This window comes from Monodon monoceros, unplaced genomic scaffold (genome assembly GCF_005190385.1).
Source record: "Monodon monoceros isolate NGI ecotype Baffin Bay Population unplaced genomic scaffold, NGI_Narwhal_1 Super_Scaffold_1, whole genome shotgun sequence".
Lineage (NCBI taxonomy): Eukaryota > Metazoa > Chordata > Mammalia > Artiodactyla > Monodontidae > Monodon > Monodon monoceros.
The window spans coordinates 909,665-933,105 of record NW_021703765.1 but is presented as its reverse complement, the minus strand read 5'-3'; the positions used below and the strand labels follow the sequence as shown (position 1 = coordinate 933,105).

The window sequence follows — 23,441 nt, the reverse complement described above, 5'->3', positions numbered from 1 at the left end:
GTTCCATGAGAGCAAAGCAAAGAAAGTATCAGGAAGAAATCATAAGTGCTAAAATTGGCTTATAAAAGATATATTTAAAGGCAGATTTTTACAAGATTCATATTTTATGGTAGCTTTTTTTTTTAAAAAAAACTGCATTACGATAGCAGTCTTTGAACTTCTTTTTTGTTCATTGACTCCCTAGAATTTTGTAGAAGTATGTATTCCTTCACACATTCTGTACTGATAGTTCAAAGTTTTAATTATAAGTGTAAATAGTTACAACTGATGCATTTTTGGCATTTAGTATTTACATTTAAAAAACAGAACTGTGACATCACTCTTTCAAGTGTATTGAATGGCATTTAAATTCCATGATTCGATACCCAGTCATCCGTTTTTAAAAATACATAAGGAAGCTCTTTTACAATATTTGAAAATTTGCCTTTTTGCTAAAGTATAATTTTCGAGAGGTAAAACAACTCTCGTGAAGATACATAATAAAGATGGGCCAAAAATTTTATTCAACTTACTAAGAGGGAAGATACAGTGAGTCAGATATTGAGATCAGCTCAAAGAGTATTGCAGGACCGAGGTATTTAGAGGCGATTTAACATAGGAATGTTAGGGTAAGACTGCTGGGTTATACACAAAACTGGCTAACAGCCTATAGGACAATAAAGTATATCCTTCAGCGTTGTCAGCTGTTGAGAGTGGTGATCCAGCCGGACACTCAAGGCCCACATGCTATTGTGGCAACAGGCACTGGCCACCAGCTTCATTCACCACAGGGGGGACCTGCAGGGACCGCGTGAGCAGGGGCGCCGCCGGACGGAGGAGGGAAGGCCGGTCAGCCCCGCGCGGCGTCCAGGTTGCGCACTGCGCTAAGGAGGTGGGCCGGGCTCCGGTGAGATGGGGTACCAGGGCTCTCAGGGCAGTCCCCACGGGCGGGGGCACACTGACACTTCTTACTAGAAAGCGCTGCGGCTCAGGCGCGCTCAGCACAGTCCTGCCAGCGGCGCATGCGCGCACGCACCCGGCCCAGCGCGGTACCCCTCTGCCGCCGCTCTTGCCCTCGCCGCGCGGTGACGTCACCGGTGGCCGACGCGCGAGGAGCCGGGCCTCCGAACGCCACCGCCTCCCGCTCGCGCCCTCGCCGCAGGTGACGTCACTGGCCCCCGACGCGCGGGGGGCGGGGCCTCGGGTGCCTACGCCTCCCGCACCGCACCGTCGCTGACGGCCTTGTCATCGGGCCCCGACACGTGGTGACGCCATCAGGCCTCGACGGACGGTGAAGGGGCAGGGCGCGCGGGCGGAGCCTCAGCGGGGTCGGAGCTGAGAGGAGAAGGCGGGGAAAGGCGAAGAACTCAGGGGGATCGGGGAGGGGCGGGAAGGTGGCGGCCAGAACATGGCGGAACAGATCCCTCTGTACCCGGTGCGCAGCGCGGCGGCCGCGGCCAGCTGCAAACGTGCGGCCTACTTCAGCGCGGCGGGGCCCGGGCCGGGGGCCGAGCGGTCCAGCAGGTAACGACGGTGCCGCCCCACCGTTCCGCCCAGGCGCCCCTCCCCGCCCGGCCCGGTGGGGTCCGCCCAGGGCGGCCGGCTCCGGAGCCCCGCGGGTGCGCCTGACCCGGGGAGGGCGTCCACGGTCCGGGAGGTACCCGGGCGCTGCCACGACCCTGGTGTGCCCCGGCGCCGGGCTGAGCGCAGAGGAGGAAGAGCTTCTGGTTCGGGGGGCTGCTCCCTCAAGTAGCACTGGCACCGCAGGTCGCACGGCACCGATCACGCAGTTGTTAGTTTCCGAGACCCGTACTGTGTCACCAGAGAAATCGCGAAGATGGCAGATACAACTTCCAGTTAGTTTTAGAAATACAAATCTTGTTGGGAATCACTTTCACAAGTGTAAAGAGCAAGTGAAGACATTTCAGTTTGTTTACTAAGTGCACGTTTTACTTGAACGTGTACATACAAAGTACTTTGTGTTGACAAGAATTTTTGCTCTTAATGGGAAACGGAGATTCAGAAAGGTTAAATTGTTACAGTTAGTAAGAGGTAGAATTAAACAGTGCAGACCTTTGATTTAAAATGGAGGTCTCATACCCTAGTTGGTTTTAGTTCGTAACTTATTTCTTACCCAAAGGGAAGAATACTACACTTATAAATGATAGAGTGGTTAGAAAAAGAAGCTTATAGGAAGGGGAGATAATGCTTTTCAGAGTTGTTAAAATTTTATTCCTGGGCAATTGTAGAAGCAATCAGTCTTTAGTACTTAGAGTGAAAAAGTACGGGTTTCAATATCCAGTTGCTTCAGGATTCCAATTTTAGAATAGTTTTTGGTTTGGGCTATTTGAGAGGCTGTAACATGTAGTCAAAAGAGTACATATTATGATGCTACAGAGCTGAATTGAATCTTGGTTCATTTCCGTATTAGCTAGATGTTTGATCTTAGGTAACCATAGGCCCTGATTTCCTCTGCTGTAAAATGGGGGGGGTGCAGTATTTTTCCTCACAGAATTGTTGAGGGTTACAGGAGAAGTTAGTAAGGTGCCCATTTTTAGTGTTTGGCCCTGAAGTGAAGTATCGTTTCCTTTCTTCCCTGGTATTACCTGGAAGAGTAATTGCATAGGTAATCTTCTAAGTGGTTGATTTTAGGAGATATTGTTTGAAAACGTGCCACCTATTTCACAGTCGGTTTGCATCACAGTTCACATCTGTGAGTTTTTGCCTTATATATTTTAAGGCTCAGTCATTTGGTAAATACACATTTAGGATCTCTGTGTCTTCAGGGTGGATACTTCTTTTATTGTCAGGTAATATTTCTCTTTTTGTCTCTGGAAATTTTTTTTACTCTGGAGTCTACTTTAGTAGACTGGTGTAGCCACATCTGCTTTTTGTGGATAAATGTTTGCATGGTGTTAGCATTCAACCTATCTAAGTTGTTGAATTTGAAGTTTCTGTTGGGTCATGTTTCTCCATTATTCAATCTGTCAATCTCTGTCTTTTGATTGGTATGTTTAGGCCATTATATTTCAGGTAATTATTGATACATTAGAGTTTTTTATTAAGATTTTTTTTTTTGATGTGGACCATTTTTAAAGTCTGTATTGAATTTGTTACAATATTGCTTCTGTTTTATGTTTTGGTTTTTTGGCCCTGAGGCATGTGGGATCTTGGCTCCTGACCAGAGATCGAGCCCATACCCCCCCGCATTGGAAGGCGAAGTCTTAACCACTGGGCCACCAAGGAAGCAAGGAAGTCCCCGATACATTAGAGTTTAAGTGTGCCACTTTATTAATCTGTTTTCTGTTTCTTTGGATTCTCATTCTTCTGTTTCTCTTCTTACTTTCCTTTTACTTGAACGCTCTTTTGATATCGCTACAGTGTTTTTTGGTGTAGGTCTTTGTATAGTTTTTATAGTGTTTGCTCTGTGTATTACAGTATATGTATGTGACTTATCACCATAGTGTATTGGTATCAGTATTTTACTATGTGGAGTGATTTGTGGAAACTTCATTTTGGTTCCTTTACCTCCCTTTTCCCCCCTGCAATTTAAATATCATGTCCTGAGTATCAGATGGTGTTATACTTTTTGTTTAAATCATCAAATATGGTTTATAAAACTTGTGATGATAAGGATAGGTTATTGTACGTACCCATATTTTTGCTCTTTTTTGTTCTTCCTTCCTGCTGTTCCAGGATTCTCTCTTTTTTCATTTCCTTTCTATGTCAAGACCTTCCTATAGCCCGTCTTGAGATTTCGTCTTAGAAGGTCTTTATTTCTCCTTTATTCCTGAAAGATAGTTTTATTGGATGTAGAATTCCTGGTCACTTCTTTTCTTAGTACTTGGAAACTCTCGTTCCACTTCCTTCCAGCCTTCATAGTTTCTGCTTAGAAGGCCACTGTCATTCAAATTGTAGGTAACGCATCATTTATGTCTGGCTGCTTTCACGTTTTGATGTATGTTGGTATGATTTCTTTGGGTTTAACTTGTTTGGTAGTCACTGAGCTTCTTGAATCTGTTGTATTTTGTTTCCCCCAATTTAGGGAGTTTTTAGCCATTATTTCTTCAAGTCCTCTTTCATTTCCACCCCTTTCTCCTCTTCTTTCTGGACTCCAGTGATACAAATGCTGGATCTTTTGTTAGTTTTACGTAATTCCTTTAGGCTCTTTTATTTCCCAGTTTCTTTTCTCTGTGTTGTTCAGACTGTGTAAATTCTATTTACTTGTTCTCAAGTTCCCTAATTCTGTCCTCTGTCATTTTCACTCTACTATAGATCCCATCCAGTGGGGTTTTGTTTCTACTATTTTATTTTTAAGTTTTATAATTTCTCTTTGTTTCAAGAGAGTTTGAAATTGATTGTTGAAGCATACTTATGTTCGGTGCTTGAAATGCTTGTTACCTAATTCCAGTATCTGAGTTCATCTTAGTTTTGGTGTCACTTGATTGTCTTTCCTAATTCCCACTGTCAGTGTTTTGGTTCTTTGTACGATGGCTGGTTTTTGATTGTTTCCTGGATATTTCATCTATTAGGAGAATGTGGGCCCTATTTGTATCTTTTATTTTAGTAGATGATCACCCTGTTTAGATTTAGCACATAGGTCCTGGCCTACCTTTGTCGGCTGTGGTTCCAATAACAGTTCAATTCTCAGGGTTGTGATTTTTGGTGTGCTTGGTTTATGTGGTGCTACTGGAGCTCTTACTTGTCTCTACTTACGCTGCTGAGGAAAAGAAGGGATTCCCCTAGGCCCAGTGTCTTTTGGTGAGAGGTGGTTGTGTCATCCCACGTGGATGGTGAGGCTGTGTTGGCTGGGCAGTGGCTGTGGACGTGCCCCCTCCATATGTGCCCCCTGACTTTCCTGGTGTGTCTTGGTAGGAGAGGAGACTCAGCACCACTGTGGCCAGGAGGCTTTCTGTGCCCAAATCCTTTTTTCTGGCACCCCTGGCTGCTCTGGCATCTTGGGGAAGAGGAGAGGCCATGGATAGAAGCCATTTCCTGAGCTAGCTGCTTCAGTCGTGGGGTTGCACTTGTTGGTGCTGCTGGCCGCCCCCCAGCCCGCTGAGAGAGGGATGCCTCAGGCTCATGGGGACACAGAGGCTTCCTGAGGCCTCTAACCTCTTGTTGTGGCGGGGACCCTACCTGGTGCCACCTGGATGCCCTCGTGTCCCTGGGTGGGATAGGGGAGTCTCAGGCCCGTGGGGAAGGATGCCAATTCCCATGGCTACTTGTCAATCTTATCTTGCTGGTGGTGGTGGACTCTTGTTCTGCCAGGGGAGTAATGGCCTTCCTGGGCTGCCTTTTCTTGCTAGGTTGGGAGTTAGGCAATGCTGGGCCTGTGTCCTTCCTTTTGTCCGGTGGGGGCATGTAAGACGTCCTGCCACTGTGTTCCTCCAGTTCTGCATCCCAGATCAGCCCAGCTCTCTTCCTCTCACTGCTGCCTTCTTCCCACCTTCCAGAGCTCTCCTGTGGTTGGCTCTTGCTTTATTTCCAAGGTTTACAGTTGTACTTAGGTGAGAGGAGCAGGGAGAAACGGATTGTGACCGGAAGTGGTGCTTCTGCGTTATTTTGTGAAGTTTGGCTTTGGTTGTATTTTATCATGGTAACATTTACGTATAGTTTAAAAAGTTAATTGGTGGTAAAAGGCTTATGATAAGATACTGTGGCCCTCTACCCCTCATCTTCATTCTCCCTTATCCCAGCCTCTCATCCCCCAGGCAGTTACTTTGGACTCTTCTAGCTCTTCCTTCTGGCACTTACACATCTCCGTTATTTCAGTGGCATTATTCCTGACTTTGTCAGCATCTGAAATGACTATTTCTAAAGGCTTCCTTGATCTCAACCCCAGCCAGGATAAAATGGGATGCTCCTGCCAGGCTCCTGTAGGACTCTGTTTCCCCTCATACCACAGATTGCACTTGACTATAACTGCTTCTCTTCTCATTAGACTTTAAATTCCATGAATAGAGTGGCAGTGATGGTCAGATTTTACCCCTGTTACCTGGCCCCACGAGATGCGTAGGGAAATGTTCCCTTCTCTTTTACTTTCTGGAAGACATTGTGTAAAGTTGGTGTTACTTCTTTAAATATTTGCTATTTTCCAGTGAAACCATCTGGACGTGGCGATTTCTTTTTAGGGTGTTTTAATTTAAAATTCAGTTTCTTTAATAGTTATTGAGCTATTCAAATGACCTATTTTCTATTTGGTGAGTTTTGATAGTTTGTGCCCCATGACCAATTGGTTTGTTTCAGGTAAGTTGCCGTATTTATGTGTGTAGAGTTTTTTGTAGTAGTCCCGTATTTCCCTTTTGATGTTGTTTCATTCAGGTGTTGGTGGTTTGTGCCTTCACTTCTATTTGTTGGTCGTTCCTGCTAGAGGTTTGATCTTTTCAAAGATCCATCTTTATTTTACTTATTTTTTCTATTGTTTTCTTTTTTTCAACTTCATTAATTTCTGCTCTTTATTTTTTCCTTCCTTTGCTTACATTAGGTTTATTTTTCTCTTCCTCTCATTTCTTAAGGTGAGAGCTTGGATTATTGATTAGAGACTTCTTTTCAGTATAAATGTTTAGTGCTGTAAATTTCCCTCTTGGTACTGACTTATCTGTGTCCAACAAATTCTGGTATTTTGATTTTCTCTGAGACATCCTCTTTGACCCATGGATTATTTAGAAGTGTGTTTGGAAAATTTACTGTTATCTTCCTGTTACTAATATCTAGTGTGATTCCTTTGTGATCAAAGAACACACTTTGTGTGATTTCAATTATTCTAAATTTGGTGCAGTTTGTGACTGAGGATATGGTCTGCATCGGTAAGAATTCCTGGGGCTCTTGAAAAGAAAGTGTATGGTGCTGTTGTTGGGTGAAATGTTCTGAAATGTGATTAGATCTCGTTAGTTAATGGTGTTGAGTTCTTCTCTCCTTGCTGGTTTACTGTCTAGTTGTTGTATGGGTTGTTGAGGGTGGGTAGTTGAAATCTCTTGAGTGTAATCATGGACTTGTCTATTTCTCCTTTTAGTTTTTTCAATTTTTGCTTCACATATTTTGCAGGTCTGTTGTTTGGTGCATTCGCGTTTGGGATTGCTTTGTGTTCTTGAGGGCCTGACACTTTTATCCTTATGTAATTTCCCTGTCTGTCTCTAGTAATTTTATTGCTCTGAAGTTTACTTTTTTTTTTTTTTTTTTTTTTGCGTTACGCGGGCCTCTCACTGTTGTGGCCTCTCCCGTTGCGGAGCACAGGCTCCGGACGCGCAGGCTCAGTGGCCATGGCTCACGGGCCGAGCCGCTCCACGGCATGTGGGATCTTCCCGGACTGGAGCACGAACCCGTGTCCCCTGCATCGGCAGGCGGACTCCCAACCACTGCGCCACCAGGGAAGCCCTGCTTTCTTTTGATTTATGTTGGCCTGGCGTATAATTTCCCATCCTTTTAAATTCAACCTACTTATATTTAAAGTGAGTTTCTTTTAGTGTGCGTATGGTTGGTTTATATTTTTTATCCACTCTGCCGATCCGTGTCTTAGAGTTGATGTATTTAGAACATTTACATTCATTGTAGTGATGGTTAGTTAGTGCTTACATCTGCCATTTTACTTTTTGTTTTCTGTGTTTTTTGTTTCTCTGTTTTCTTTTTCCTGATTTCTTGCGGGTTACTTTGAACACTTTTTAGAATTCCATTTTGATTTACTTATGGTGTTTTATGTTGGATCTTCTCTTTGTATAAATACTATTTAGCAGTTCTAGATATTATATTATACATACATAACTCATCACGGTATACTTGTGTTGATATTTTATCAATTTGAGTAAAGTGTATAATTCTTACCTTACATCCTTTTATTCTCCCCTATTAGTAATGTAATTATGGGCATACCTTGTTTTATTGTGCTTTGCATTATTGTGTTTTTTACAAATTGAAGGTTTGTGGCAATGCCACATTGTTAGATGATGGTTAGCATTTTTAAGTAATAAAGTGTTTTTCAATTAAGGCACGTATTTTTTTTTTTACACATATTGCTGTTGCACACTTAATAGACTACAGTACATTGTAAACGTAACTTTTATAGGCACCAGAAGACCAAAAATTCATGTGACTCACTTTATTGCCATATTTGCTTCATTGCATTGGTCTGGAACCGAACCCACAATAACTCTGAGGTATGCTTGTGTCTTGTAAAATTATATGTAAATTTTACATATGTAAAAGTACTTAAATATTTCCCTTACATACAATTAGAATTGCACATCAGACAGTGTTAAAATTTTTGCTTCATCTCTCAAACATAATTTAGAAAACTCGAGAGGAGAAGGATGGTCTATTATACTGACCCATATTTTTGCTATTTCTGTTGTTCTTTTATTTCCTGATGTACCGAAATTCTTTATTTCATTGTTTCTGTTCTGTTTTAAGAATTCCTTAGCTATACTTTGAGGGTAGGTCTGCTGGAAACAAATCTTTTAGTTTTACTTCATCTGAGGATGTCTTATTTCCCCTTCATTCCTAAAGGATATTTTCACGAGATATACAGTTTGGGGTTGAGCACTTGAAAAATGTTATGTCACTTCTTTTTGGCCTGCATGATTCTTGATGAGAAATCTGATGTCATTTGAATGATTTTTCCTTTGTAGGTAAGATATCATTTCTCACTACTTTCAAACTCTGTCTTTAGTTTTCAGTAGTTTGATTATTATGGGCCTTAGCATAGATTTCTTTGAGTTTATACTGTTTCACTTAGTTTCTTGAATCTTTTGTCAAATGGAAGTTTTCAGCCTTTATTTGTTTGAATACTTATGTTTGGGACCTTCTTTTTTCTCTTCTTCTGTTACTCCAGTGACACCTTGTGAGATCTTTTCTTTTAGTCCCATGTGGTCATGAGTTCTGTTCATTTGTTTTAAGTCTGTTTTCTGTTCAGATTGGGTGATTTCTGTTGTTCTGTCTTCAAGTTCATTGATTTTTCCTCTGTCTCCTGCATTGTGCTGCTGAGCCTGTCCATTCAGTTTTTAAGTCTCTGCTATTTTTTTTTCTTGTTTCAAAATTTCCAGTTGATACTAATTTATATTAGCTCTTTCTTTGCTGAGTCGTTCTATTCTTTTGCATATGCTTCAACATGTTTGTATTGCCTGTTGAAACATTTTTATGATGAATGTTTTAAAACCCTTGTCAGATAATTGCAACATCTGCATCATTTTGATGTTAACATGTCTTGATTCTCTTTTCTCATTCAAGTTGAGTTTTTTGGTTTTTGGTGTAATGAGTGATTTTTGCTTGTATCCTGGACATTTTGGTGTTATGCTCTGGGGCTGTGGACCTTATTTAAGTCTTCTGTTTTATCAGTCTCTTTTAAAAAGAGACTCATGCTGAGAACAGATGCCTATTGTCTGACTATCTCTAAAATATTAGTACGTTTCTTAGTAGAGGCAACACAATTTTTTTTTTTAGTGTTAGTTTTCTCATTGAGTGTCTACATACAATTTTCTCTGAATCTTAAAAATTTTACAATTATCATGATGATAAAAAAATATTTTACTATTTGTAAAGATGAAACTTTTCCTTTGCTGTGATGGTTTGCAATTGAAAGCTTTTTTAAAGTACAGAATGATTAGTAAGATAGCATTTATCCAAGTACCCAGGCCCAGGATTCCTTGGAATCAGAGACATAGTCTTAAAATTTATAGAATTAATTTCCTTTACGGGGGCTGTAGTTCGCACACGTTTACGACATTCTTCACACTTGCCAGCATGGAAATGTCTCACTTAATTTTCTAAACCAACAGTGTCAGCATGAAGATAGAGTTGGTGATTGGGATAGCACATTCTGGGCAACTGGAGTGTGTGTCCTGAGCTAACTGGCCTGCCCATCTGTGAATTTCTAGATTGACATTTACATATATTAGATATCGCACCATTAACTCTGATTCAGAAGTTTGTCTCCATTTATGTATAGCATTAGTGTAATTTCTTATTTGAGAAGTTGGTATTCTCATCTCTTACAGAACATTGTGTAAGAGGAGTCAGTAACTCCAAGGTTACTGCATAAACAGTGTGTGGCCGGGGGCCTCAGCTCGAGGGACTGCCTGACCCTTGTCCCTGTTGCTTGTTTTTGCTGCTGATGTCAAGGCATGCTGCTCTGGTGCTGTTCCTTTAAATTTTTTTTTTTTTTTTTAAACTATTCCCTTGTTCATCTCCTCTGCTGCTGTAGGAAGGAAGGAGTTCCAATTTTTCAGAAGTTCATACAGTTCTGCTGCTCATTAATGACTATCAGTGACACAGTTGAACTTGGAAGCTCTATTTGATGAAGAAAATATGCACATTTCTCTAGCATTTTGTCGCTTTGTTTTTCTGCGTTACTTACACGTAGGCAAAGAGGGAGTGTTTATTTTTCTTAAAGAAGGTTTAAGCATTAGGCATATTTTAAATGTTTTTCTCCCTTTAATATCAGTTGACTCTCAGAAATGTTTCTCATCAAAGTGGAAACAATAAGGCTGTTGGATACTTAAGATAAAAATGTGAGTTTAAGATAGTTATCGTATTGACCTACTTTTACTTAGACACATGTAAATTATTCGTCTTCCAGTACTTGAATGTTTTGTTGAAAGTTCCTAATTTTTTTAAACCTTTGGCAGCAGCTAAGATAGCTGTCTTCAGTTCTTACCGTGGCGGTACTCTTGGGTTCAGTATCATCCATTCTGTCGGCTTTGTTCACATTGTTGTTACTCATTTTAAAAATATGTTTCCAGAATTATACTTAATTGCTGGAAACGTTGATCTTTCTTGAGTGACAAACCAATTAAGTGTGTATGACACCAGGCAACAAAGACACTTAATATTCTCTGCTTATCCTGTCTCTGAAAAATCCATTATTCATCATCTTATTGTTTTTAAATACTGAGGTAAAATTTTCAATACAATAGGAAAATTGCTTTGGAAGTGGAATAAATTGCTTGCCAGTTCAAAGTCTCCATTTCTGAAGTTGAGGTTACTAAACATGATGTTGCTTATATTCATTATCTTTCAGACTCATTGTACTGCTTTTCTAGCATTAAACTTGATAAGATTGTGACTTTTGCTAAAAAACAACACAACGGCTAAAAGAGCTTAATGAAAAAGACTAAAAATCTCGTTTTGTATACTATGTTATAATATATTTAAGTGGTGTTTTGAATTTTAATTGCATTTTGTATAAATATTCATTTTCTAGTTGACTGTTTTAAAAGAAGTAATCTACACAGAAGTAAGAAAAAAGGAATATTTGAGAGGAAAAATATTAGTTCTGTTTTAGATTTTATGTAATTTTTTGCCTGAACCATCTCAGATGATAGGTCGCTTGCTGTAGGGATGTTCAGTGATGGTATCAGTAGTAATTGGAGTTGTTTGTAGAAGATTACATGGAGAGATTAAAACGAGTATCCCTTTGATCAGTGGAGTAAGGTGTTCAAAAGAGAGGTGAAAATAGTGACTGCTACTTCTCCTGACATATGCTTTCAGCCAGAGGCCTTCTGCTCTCTTGCTTTTAGTGATGATATGGTATTCCATCATGTATTAAAAGCAACTCTAATCATTGACAATGAGGTTTTTCCAGGCTTTTGGGGTGCACAGCACGGTGATCATTATCTTTGTAGATATATCTTGTATATATTTTTAATTTTATGAGATAATAGAACCTGTGCGTTAAAGTTTAATTGCATTACCAAAAAAAAAAAAAAAAAAAAAAAGGCTTTCGATGCATCTTCACAAATTAGTCTCCAAAAAGTTGTTCACATTCTTACCAGCAATAAGAGTCCCTGGTTATCCGAGACTGTTGGCCATGCCAAATGTTAAGAATTATTTTTTCAGTTGTTTTAATTTGCATGTTTTAAACGTCCTTTTTGAAAACAAAAATTGTTCCCAGGCTTAAAGCCTTCCACTGCCTTCCCCTCCTTCCACTTTGAATTCGTGTGACACTCTTCCTTTTGGCCTTCCAGTCTGTGGGGCTTGCCCCGGCTGCGTCTGCAGCTGCATTTGCCGCAGCTCCGCCCGGCTCGCTCCCTCCAGCCACGCTGGCTGTCTCCCCTCCTGCAGCCCTCCAGGCTCTGCAGCCCCTTCTAGGTCTTCCTAGACCTTGGTGTGCTTGGCTGCTTTTCATCCAGGTGTCGCTTCTTGAGACTCAGGCTCCTGGACAATCTGAGGAAGACCCCTCCTGTCACTTCTGGTCTCATCATCCCCTTTATTGTCTTCCTAGCACTTTCCCCTTTGAAAATAGTTTACGTCTTGTTTTTGTCCTGTTAGTACCTAAGCTGTGTATGAGCAGGGGCTTCGTGTGCCTCTTTGCTTCTGTACCCGCAGGGACAGCGCTAGCACGTAGTAGACGCTCAAGTGTTTGTCGTAAGCTCCTAATGTGGTGGAGTGTAATTTTCTAAGTATAGCTGTATTTCTTCCTTTGTGAATTGTCTTTGTTCGTTTGTCATTCATAGTGTTTGCTTTTTTATTGATTTTTATTGATTTGTGAGAACTGCTTATAAAGAATCATTTTTTCTGTCACGTGCTGCACATTTTCCCCCATTTTCTCATTTGCTTTAAAGTTTTCTTCTTTGATGATGCAGAATACAGACCTCCAGAGTGCCTGGCCATAGTTAAGGACTCAGTAAACTTTAGCCATCCATTTTCCCGGGCTCCTTCGTCTAAGACGCCTGCAGGAGTACTTTTTCATTCTGGTTTATTGTCTGATTGACAAGCCTGTTCCCCAAATGATGGATCTCTTGAGTAAACTTGCCCTGTGCGTAAGGGTGCAGCACACTGACTGTGGCAGCCAGCAGGAGCACGAGGAGAAAGGGCCCCGTGCTAAGTGCAGGGAAAGCCGTGTTGCAGGAATTAGCTCGGCGCGCTGAGGGTGTGGGTAGTGATGAGGGGATATCCGTCTTCCAGTGGTTACTTGGCTGCGGGGGAGCAGGGTATCATCAACAATAATTACAGAAATCTGTTCTTTTTTAAAGAATTGTGGTAAAGTATGCGTAACATAAGAAATACCATCTTAACCGTTTTTAAGTGCACAGTAAATGGCGTTAAGTACGTTACCGTTGTTGTGTAACCGCCACCGCCATCTACCCACAGAACTTCCATCTTCCCAAACTGAAACTCTGTGCCCCTTAGACACTGACTTCCACCCTCCCCCACTGCCCGCTCACCTCTGTCTTCCTCCTGTCTCTGGAGTTGACTGCTCTTGGGACCTCATGTAAGTGGAGTCATTCAGTGTTTGTCTTCTCGTGTCCGGCTTATTTCACTGAGCATGATGTCCTAAAGGTTCTCGTTGTAGCTTGTATCAATTTTCTTCCTTTTCATGGCTGAATGATAGATATCCCATTGTATGTATGGTTCGCGTTTGTCTATGGACATTTGAGTTTTTGTTCTTTCTTATAGTATGGTTTTCTGTGTTAATTGTCTAAACCTGGGAATTAAATGAATATACGTGACGTGCCTAGATTACTGCCTGAGAGTCTGGTTGCCTAGTTGGGTGGGAGGGGGGCTGCAGTGTAAGGATCCAGATGTTTCTTTCAGAGCTTTCAGTCGGTTCTTATTTCAGCGTCCCTTCAAAGCGCTCCCAGAGGCACCCAGCGCTGCCGGTCTTCAGCCCTGCTAGGGTCCTGAGGTTCCAATCCCTTGGTTCTCTGGTTTCTTCACTGCTGGCTTCAGACTCCATTTTCATGGTTCTGCTTAGTTGTTTACCATCCATACATCTGCTTTCCCCAGCTTCTTACATTTTGTTATCTCCTCTTGTTTTCTGTTCTTGTAGATTTACGCTTTTAAAAAAAAGCAATATTTTGCATATTGAAAGTAGATTGTGTATTTAATCTTGCATGAAGATTAAACATGAAACATTTTAATCTTGAAACATGAAACAAGAAACATGAAACATTTTTTCATTTTACACGTATCTGTCTGATTCATTCTTCTCTTTCAGAAGACTGGTTTTCTGGGTTTCTTACTCTACGTACTGGCATAGACCTCCAACAGCTCTTATCACAGGAGATAGTAGCTTTAGTTATCGAGGGAGACTGCCGCCTTTTTCTCAGCTCCAGTCGCAGAATTTTCCTGGACAGCTGTGGCTTAGCTTGGTTGGCTGCCTGTCCCCGACCAACCACAGGAGGGTTTGAGGTCCCAGGCAACTACACAGCAGTCCTTCCTGGGTGGTGGGCGGAGTGGGCCAGGTTCCTAAGGAAAGAGGAGCTGGTGAGGCCAAAGAATAAATTCCCTTCCACTGCTGACCTCCCAGCTCCTGCCTGCCTTTGGCAGGCCAGCTCCATTTATAGCAGCTGCCTGCGTCATATTTCAGAGACCTCAGACTGAAAATGAATAAAAGCAGACTCAAGATTCTCCCTCTGCTGCCAGAAGCCTGCTTCTGCTAGTGTTTTCTGTCCTACTGAGCGGCACTGCTGTCCTTCTTCCCGTACAGGCCGGTCATCCTTAGGCTCTTGTGTCCCCTGAGTTCATAGGCAAACATCACCTGTCTGTGTGCTCTAGCTCTTAAATGCCCCGAATCTACCCACTTCTCTCCTTTTTCCTCCAGCTCCTTTGTTGAAGCACTGTCTGTCTCTGTCCTGGACTCTTGCAGCGGCCTCCTAATTGGCTCCAGCTCTGGCTCGACCAGTTCTCCAGGGCAGCCAGAGTGCAGAGCGAATCTCATGTTTGCCTCTCACCTGAAATGGTTGTCTTTCCTGTGATTTGCAAGGGCCTCCACTGCCAAGTTCCTTCTGCCTTTCTGGGCTCGCAAGAGGCCCTGATCTTATGTCTGCACGGGCCACCCCTGCTGCCCCTCTTATCTTCCGAACTGCGTCCAGCTAAATTGAATTTTCCGTACGAGAGGGGAGCAGCCTCGGCCATAGCTCATTGGTGGTGTAAGGGCCCGTGTGACACCAAGGTGCTCTCCTTCCCTTAAATGAGTAACTGTTCCAGCCCCAGTCTGATAAGGCTGAGGCAAACTGCTTCTCGTGTTTTTGGTATCTGTCATAGCTCTCATATTGGTGGGAGTTTAAATTTGCAGTTTGGCAATATGTATCGAGTATTTTACAGCTTATGACTTTACATAACAATTCTAGTCCTGGGAATCTCTGAAAGAATTCATCTAAAATATGGGAGAAGTGCTATGCACAGATATATTCACTGAAATATTTTTTAATGGGGAGTTATAAATGTCTTCCCTGTAGGGGATAACTGAGTAACCTGGTAAATCCTCTCGCTGGACTATTTTTTAGTTACCAAATGTTGAGAAGACGGTAGAGAAACTTAGGTGGGAGGTTGACATTGGCCTTCACGTCCAAGGACTTTTTTCCATCATTGAATTCCATTTGGGCTTGGATTCTTGACAGCTAGGCCCTTATTTTAAGAATAAAGTCTCATGAAGACAGGCTTTGGGAATCTTGCTTGCTGACCTTTTCACAGAATCCTAGTAGGCAGAGTGGTACATGGCACCGTTGCCACACACTCACATGTGCACTGGCACACCCAGGCACCCACCCACCCATGCACAGGCCACACACACTTGCACACACACACTTCCCTGAAGGATTCTAAAAAGATAGCTAACTGCAGATACAAAGCTTGTTATAAACTGTAGGAGAGGCATTTTACTAAAGTTCAGAGCAGAATGGAAGTTCTGCTAGTGCTGTTGGATATTCTCGATTATCTGGAGTAGCACCCATCATCGTCCGTCCTTCCGTAGGCCTTCATCTCCAAAGCGTTGGCTCTCGAGAGTGACAGGAGATCTAGAGAAAGAAGATAGTAATGATGGAGAAAACGACAAGTGTCCAGGTGACCACAGGTCTCAGAGGCAGTGGCAGGAGAAAAGATGGAGAAGCTGTAGATAGAAGAAGTAATGGAGAGTGGACATCTATTCTAGTCTTAAATTTTTTTCCCTTGAGTATAATCTCCCCAGTTGTTCATTATAAGTTATTTCAAGCATACAGAAACATCAAAAGAATGGTCTTTTATGTAGATACAACAACGACACATGGAAGGCTGCTTGGAGGGTTCCGCTCACGGCATGGTAACGGCAGCTTCCTTGGACAGCCTTTCCCTTCCTGCTTACCTTGGTTAAGTTTTTTGCAAAGGAAAGTAGCATTACTGTGCAGTGTTATTTGTAATGCTTTGCTTCCCCTGAAGACAGCTTAGTACGAGGGAAAAAGAAACGTGTGATTAGTAGAATTGGGCCAGCTCTTGCCCTAAGCCAGACCCGTATCATATACAGAAGACTGCTTGGCCTGCCTCAGTGCTCTGTTCTTTCCTTTATCCAGGTACCAGCTGGAAGATGAGTCTGCCCATTTGGATGAAATGCCATTAATGATGTCTGAAGAAGGCTTTGAGAATGATGAAAGTGATTACCACAAATTACCACGAGCTAGGATCATGCGAAGAAAGAGAGGCCTAGAGTGGTTTGTCTGTGGAGGATGGAAGTTCCTCTGTACCAGGTTTGTTATCCATTGCTGCCTAACCTACACACCAAGGTTACACAGTTATTTATAAGCTTAGCTTCTAAACACATTTGTTTCTATATCAAACTAAAGAAGCCACTCTCTAAATGACATCATGGAGAGTATTAATAACCTTAGTCAAAACCAAACAGTGCTAATCCAAAAGGGACAGAAAGCCAAATTCACTTTTTTGTGAGATGTTTTAATGTTTAAAAGGTGGAGAAAATTAGTGATTTTGTAATTACTGCATGGTAGAATTAATTCTGGTCACTGTACTGACATTTATAAACTGTGTACCTTTCTTTTCCGTCTGTGATTATAGAGGCGTCCCTTGGTATCTGTGGAGGATTGGTTCTGAGACCCAAATCAGTGGATGCTCAAGTCCCTTTATTTTTTCAGTTATACGTATATATATATTTTTTCAGATTCTTTTCTATTGTACGTTATTACAAGATATTGAATATAGTTCCCTGTGCTATACAGTTGGTCCTTGTTGTTTATCTGTTTTGTATATAGTAGTGTGTATACGTTAATCCCAGACTCCTAATCTACCCCCCCCACCCTGCCCTTCCTGCTATCCCCATTGGTAACCGTAAGTTTTTTTTCTATGTCTGTTTCTGTTTTGTAAATAAGTTCATTTGTATCATTTTTTACTTTCCACATATAAGCAATATCACATGATATTTATCTTTTCTCTGACTGACTCGCTTCACTTAATATGATCATCTCTAGGTCCATCCATGTTGCTGCAAATGGCACTATTTCGTTTCTTTTTTATGGCTGAGTAATATTCCATTGTATATCTGTACCACATGTTCTTTATCCATTCCTCTGTCGATGGGCATTTAGGTTGCTTCCAGGTCTGGGTTATTGTAAATAATGCTGCAGTGAACATTGGGGTGCATGTACCTTTTTGATTTATGGTTTTCTCCAGATATATGCCCAGGAGTGGGATTGCTGGATCACATGGTAACTCTACTTTTAGTTTTTTCAGGAACCTCCATACCATTCTCCATAGTTGGAGTTGTAAATTGGTAGTACCAATTTACATTCTCACCAACAGTGTAGGAGGGTTCCTTTTTCTCCACACCCACTCCAACATTTATCATTTGTAGACTTTTTGATGGTGGCCATTCTGACTGTTGTGAGGTGATACCTTATGTAAATCTGTCATGTACTGGATTGGTCTAAGACAGATAGTTCTGTCAGATCCAGAAGCAGGATCTGGAGATGTAGGTTTGAGAGTTGTTGTTACTGTAGTGATAGTGGAAGCCACCCGGAAGGATGACATTCCTAAAACGGCAGCAGTGTGGTAGAGGTCTGTGAAGGAAGAAGGAAAGGGACCCTTTGGGGAAAAGGACAGTGTTGGAAAGGAAGGCTAATAATCCTTTTCTTAGGCAGCAGAAAAAATAGGGGAGCAAGTGTGAAATAGTGTTGGAGAGGATGACTTTTATCTTAACCTCAGTTGGGAACATTAGTTCATTTAAGTGAGGAGGTGTCTGGGATACACATGAGGACTAAAAAAATGACAAAATTGGTCCTGCCTTGGTAGAGATCATCAGTAATCACGCACCTGTATTGAACCCAGCATAATTTTATTACTGTTTGTCCATCAAGGAGAAACGTGAGCCATTACAGAACCAGCTGTGGAAGCGAGGGTGTGGGCAGTTACGGTGGGAATGGTGGCCAGTGTTGTGAGTTGAAGAGACGGCTGCGGCAGAGGAGCTTTGGGCGGTGCCACAATTGCAGTTTGATGGATGTGTGGTGTGTGTTTTCCATTAGTGTGGGGTGGAAGAAAGAGTGGGATCAGACCCAGTGGTGCTGTTTGAGATGAGCATTCTCACTGCTGTTTACAGCCGAGAACTAGAAGAGGCCCTCTCCTGATAGCTAAGGGCCAAGCCCGAAGTTGAGCCAGAGTCTGACTTGACTCGCCAAAGCCTTTCCTTGCTCTTTGCTCCGCGGACTGGGAAAAGTGCTAGGACGAGGAGGTGTGCTCCAAATGCGATAGGTCCTGCTTTGCACTCTTCAAGCAGATAAGTGCCTGGTCTCACCTTCCTAAAGGGAACCTGACGTGAAGATCAGTGGGACTGAGAAGGCTGAGAATCTTACCTACTGTGCACAGAGGATCCCTGCATGACAGAGTTGCTAGAAACTGGGGACGTGGGAGTGGGTACTGATGGACCTGAAACTTTAAGGTCATAGTCTCGTGCGCATGGTGTGGACTTCAAGAGGGCAGGCCATGTGTTGGAAGTGATACTTATCCATACCAGTGAAACGGTTGCCAAGAATTGTGGACATTGTTGAAGGCCGAGTGCATTGTTGAATTAATTATTTTTGGTCTTTTACAGGATTTTGTTTTTACCAAATGGAACATAGCCAAGTTTTGGATTTCATTTGTAATATTCCTTTTCTTAAGGAAGATATTAAGAATATATTTGAAAATCTAGGTGTTAGTGGCAAAAACTAACATGTTTTGGGGATATTAAAACAGCTCAGTAATATATACTCGACATGTATATAAAGTCTTTATCTTAGTAAATGGTGATCATGTGGGCAGAGCTGACCGAACCGTCGTGGTGGCTTCACTCACGAGTGTCTCTTTCCATGTGGACGAGAGTGACCTGAGACATGGCCACATTTCGTGTTCAGTGTGCATCCACTACACCAGGAAATTGTTATGGAAATTAAAACTGCACGTTACAGAACAAACTGTACAGTTAGCAACTTAGATGGGTCTTATTTTCTTTATTATAAATTTCCAGTTTTGAATATTTGCTAACCTTTTTATTTTCTAAATACCAGGCATTATAAAAGTCAGTGTTATTAAGGTTATTAGGCGAAGGATCAAAGAGTAGAAGATATATAAAATTACTTAGTTTAATTGCAGAAGAAAACACCAGTGAATATTGTGGTGAAGACAGATAGCAGGTGGTATTAAGGAGTTGCAGATATTTCATTGTATTTTTATTTGTAGATTCTGTGAGTAGTAAGGTTTATTTTTAAATTCTTCTTCTTCTGGGATTGAGTAGGCTTTAATTTCTTCATGGCTTAAGACCTGCCTTCTCATTTTTATTATTTGGCAAAAATTCCAACTCTGAAAAACTTGACTCTGGAAAAACTTTTTCTGTAATCTGTCTTCTAAACCTTTGGGTGTCCTCCACGTGGGTTACTGTGGTGCACACCGGTATGTAGTTCTGGGGGACAGTAATGCCTTTCTCACGAGGTTTACATTTCACTTGCTATCAAAAATCACTTTGTCCCCATGAAAGTGGAACCCCTGAATGGCACTTCCATATGAAGGGGGGGTATCAAATGCTAGGATTGTTCCCGGTCCTAAATGGCCTCTACACTTTCAGTTAATCGGCAACACTTTTGGAGTGCAGAAACACGGGAAAGTGCTGATCTCTTAAGAGGACATGAGTGCTGTGTTGCTTTTGGCTTGGTAACCAAAGGTACCTGTTGGATATAATTATTTATTTATTTATTTGGGAAGGAGGCTTTCTAAATTTTGGAAGTTATTTAATTATGGCCCCTTAAAATTGTACAAGACAGTATCTTGGTATATAAAGATGTGCTTTATTGAGTATTGGAGTACTACTTTGATTGTAGAGGCATTTGCAAAAACTTACTAATCCTAAAATGTTTTAAGAAAAAAGTATAGTTTGTACACTATTGGATTTAGTTTCAATTTGCCTTGACAGTGTGAGGCGATTTACATATAAATGGGAAAGTGTCTCCTGAATACTGAGTAACAGGAAACGTGCAGTGCGCATAGAAATGTTGCTGGGTAAAGCTTCTGGTTTCTTCTTCCAGGGACTCCTCTGCATCTCCTTCTCACTTACCGGTGTTTACCAGTATGTTTCACTCTTATTACTTTGCCTTCAAAAATTGCCCATAGTTTTACTTTCTCCCTTAGCTCTACAGCTCTATAAGGCTTACTTACACGTATTTTTTTGGTTACAAGTATTTTCTTTATGTGGGGGGTTTGTCTTCTCTTTCTGGTCATATTTTCTGTCTGCATAATCCAGTGGCAATGCTGGCGGAGCCCCAGGCTTTTAAAAGTTTGAGACTGTGTATTCATTTAATATTGTGGAATAGCGGGTGGTTTAATAGTGGCTCCCTAACCACTGCTTGATTCTGTCTTCGCATGAAGAAATAATAATAAGATTTTAATTTGGTAATCGTAGTAGCAAAGTGTTATGAATAATTTAATTACATTTTGGAAGTCTAGGAACCTTAGTTTTTTCTCTACAGCGTTATAGAGAAGGACTGGACTGTTGGATATGTGTTCTTAGCCCCTCGTATTTATTTGGTTTCTAGAGTGTGGGGCTTTGAAAGTTAATGGGATGCTAGTTTCACGTGCTGCTGATAGTGGTGTAGACGCTGAGGTTTCTATTCTAGCGAATGTTTAAGTGTCATGTGATGAAGACAGTGGTTTTGCATTTATAGAGCTTTTTGCCTGTAGAATATGTCGATACCAGCCTAAACTCTGGAAAAGCCACATTTCCTAAGTTTTATTTATATTTTTTCAAACACTGAGCTTTGGCTACCCTCCGTTTCATCTTAAGACTTGTCTGACTTTTGCACATTAAACCATTAGATTAGATAATTATGTGTTTCAGGAGAAAAATTCATATCTGAATACATTCCTGGAGGATTTTTGCTGTATTTGAAATGCTGAAGAAAGTGTGCACACATGAGGACTGCTGTCCTAGCTGTCGTGCTTGCCTGAAGAGTGCTTTGTGTGTACCAGCCCTGCTCCAGAGCTTCCCTGGGATGCTGAGAATATTCTAGATCTGTGACGTCCAATATGGTAGCCACTGGACAAGGTGGCTGTTGAGTCCTTGAAAGGTGGATAGGGTGACTGAGGAACTGGACTTTTTATTTTACTTAACATTAATTAATTCCCACTAAAATAGCCACATGTGGCCAATGGATGCTTTATTGGACAGTAACTTTTTGTGCCAATTAGTGTTATAAGTTTGGAAACATTCTGAATGTGACAGCGAGAGGCAGCATAGTGACAGCAGAGCTCTGAGTGCTTCCCCTCTGGCAGGCATTGTGCCAGGAGCTCAGAGCGTGTCACCTGTAACCTCATCAGCGCTTCTGCGGATGAGGAAACAAAGACTTAGGCCAGGGGACCACCCCAGGGCCACTTGCTGGGAGTTGTTTCCAAAAGCACGACCTTAAAGTCCACGTTTTTCCCATGGAGTCCTGTGGCCTGCTCATGCGTTTTTCATTTATTTCCATCATCTGTAGAATGGCTGCCGTACTGTGTGCTGTGCTAAGCACAGGCCGTCTGTGAAGATGAGCAGGCGCCGGCCTGCCTGTTGTCCTCGCGGCAGGAGGAACACGGGGTTGAGTGGGGACTGAGGTCCGGGCTGTGTGTCAGCCCTGCCCAGCTGTTGCGCGTACATTGCTCACTGACCTCTGTGGCCTCCGGTTTTCCCTTGTGTACCGTGTGGGAGTTTGGCGTCTGTGAGTGTGGTTGCGGGGGTCCGAGACGAGGAGTTGGTGTTGTAACTGGACAGAGGTGGGCAGTGTGCGCCCTCCCTCCCTCTCTCCCTCCCGGCTGCGGGGAGGTGCCCCAAGGAGAGGCGCGGGTCCGGCAATTTGGTTCCGTGTGGGTGTTGGTGAGGGAGCTTGGGCTGGAGGCAATCCAGGTCCTACTGTAAAAGCAACAGGAAGGTGAGAAATAGTAGTTTGAAGCTTGTTATATTTTATTTGAAGCCTTATTTAATTTTTGTCTCATACAAGCATAAACAAGATAAAATATTACCAATATTGACTGAGATCTACTTGACCAGTCCCCTTTCCCCCACCAACAAACAGTAAGGATGGGAATACTTATTTTGACAGTCTTAAATCGTTTAATAATACTGTGATTTATAACTGTTGGGGATTTAAAAGTATGCTTTATGCGTGGAGACGCTCTCCGTTCTGATTTATTTTTTAAAACGTGATGGCAAGCAGCGATAAGAAATTTCTGCTCTTGGAGAGTTGGGTCTTCTTTGTCTGCTCCAATTGAAGCAGAAGACGGGGTGCGGAGAATGTTTTAGAGCTGATCTGCTTGGTATGCATTTGGCGTTCCTGGACACCCCCATGGGGTAGCTCCTCAGGACGGCAGAGCCTGACACTCCTGCGGGCGATGAGCTGTGCCCACGCCAGGAGGACTCGGCAGCTTTCAAAGGGCAAAGCCCTGTCCTTCCAGGATGAAGGTTTTCTGAGCACAGCCAAGAACTAGGTGGATACTTAGTAGGGATATACTGATTTCAGTTTAACCACATAATGTATTCCCTCATACAGGGTGCTGCTGTGGGTGATTTATGAAGTAACACATCTGAGTGTGTTAAAGGGAAGAAAGACATGCAGTGAATTTGACACATAGTCCTGAGGGGTCAGCCTCATCTTATAGTCACACCTTCTAAGGCTGTCGTTATCCTGCAGGATTTCAGGTTAACTCTTGAGCTTGCTTTGTCACAAGTGAAGTTAGGAATTTCCGCCTTATCCTTCTGGCTTGCAGTTCTAGCCTTGGCTACGTTCAGAAGATGACGTTTAATAACTTCCCTTCCCTTAATAAACCTCTCGGAGTCTTTCTCTGCATTTTGGAAATTTTAATTAAACTGAATTGTTAATACTGAAGTTTAAATTCAGGATTATTTTATGCTTAATAGAGGTGAATTTGATACCTTTTCATCATTTTCTGAAGTATTTTAAGAAAAGTTATCCCACTAGAAACTCTATACTCTCTATTCAAATATGGTGGTTTGGATGTCCAGGAAGGAGAAGTTTGTGCTCCTGGAACCCTGAGCAGGGTTGGAGCAGGGTAGATTTAGATTAAAATCTTCATTGCATAGTTGAAGGTAGCCACATGGAAATACAATCAAGCTTTTATTGCCATTAGAATAGTCCATTAAACATTGGTATCCTTTCTAAATACTGAATGGAGCCATACGTCTTAGTTTTATATTAACGCGATCACTTAAAGGAGGAAAAAAGTGACTACTTAAGACAAGGGGGTGGGCC

The 23,441-nt window shown here is 42.0% G+C and overlaps 1 protein-coding gene across 15 annotated transcripts in view; it reads left to right on the top strand.

The window, feature by feature from the left end:
* The first annotated feature begins 1,276 nt into the window (after positions 1-1,276).
* The window catches only part of ATP9B (ATPase phospholipid transporting 9B (putative)), a 217,961-nt gene continuing 195,796 nt past the window's right edge, over positions 1,277-23,441 (top strand). For 12 of the 15 annotated variants that reach the window (XR_003794415.1, XR_003794414.1, XR_003794417.1 and 9 more), the window contains exons 1-2: positions 1,345-1,503; positions 16,239-16,412. Coding sequence is in view for 7 of the 15 variants with exons in the window: in XM_029228457.1 (XP_029084290.1) it covers positions 1,388-1,503; positions 16,239-16,412 (290 nt within the window). In the remaining 8 variants the exon portion in view is untranslated. Of the gene's footprint in view, positions 1,504-16,238; positions 16,413-23,441 lie in introns of those variants that run through there. The other 3 variants (XM_029228447.1, XM_029228532.1, XM_029228539.1) reach the window with 3 other exon arrangements.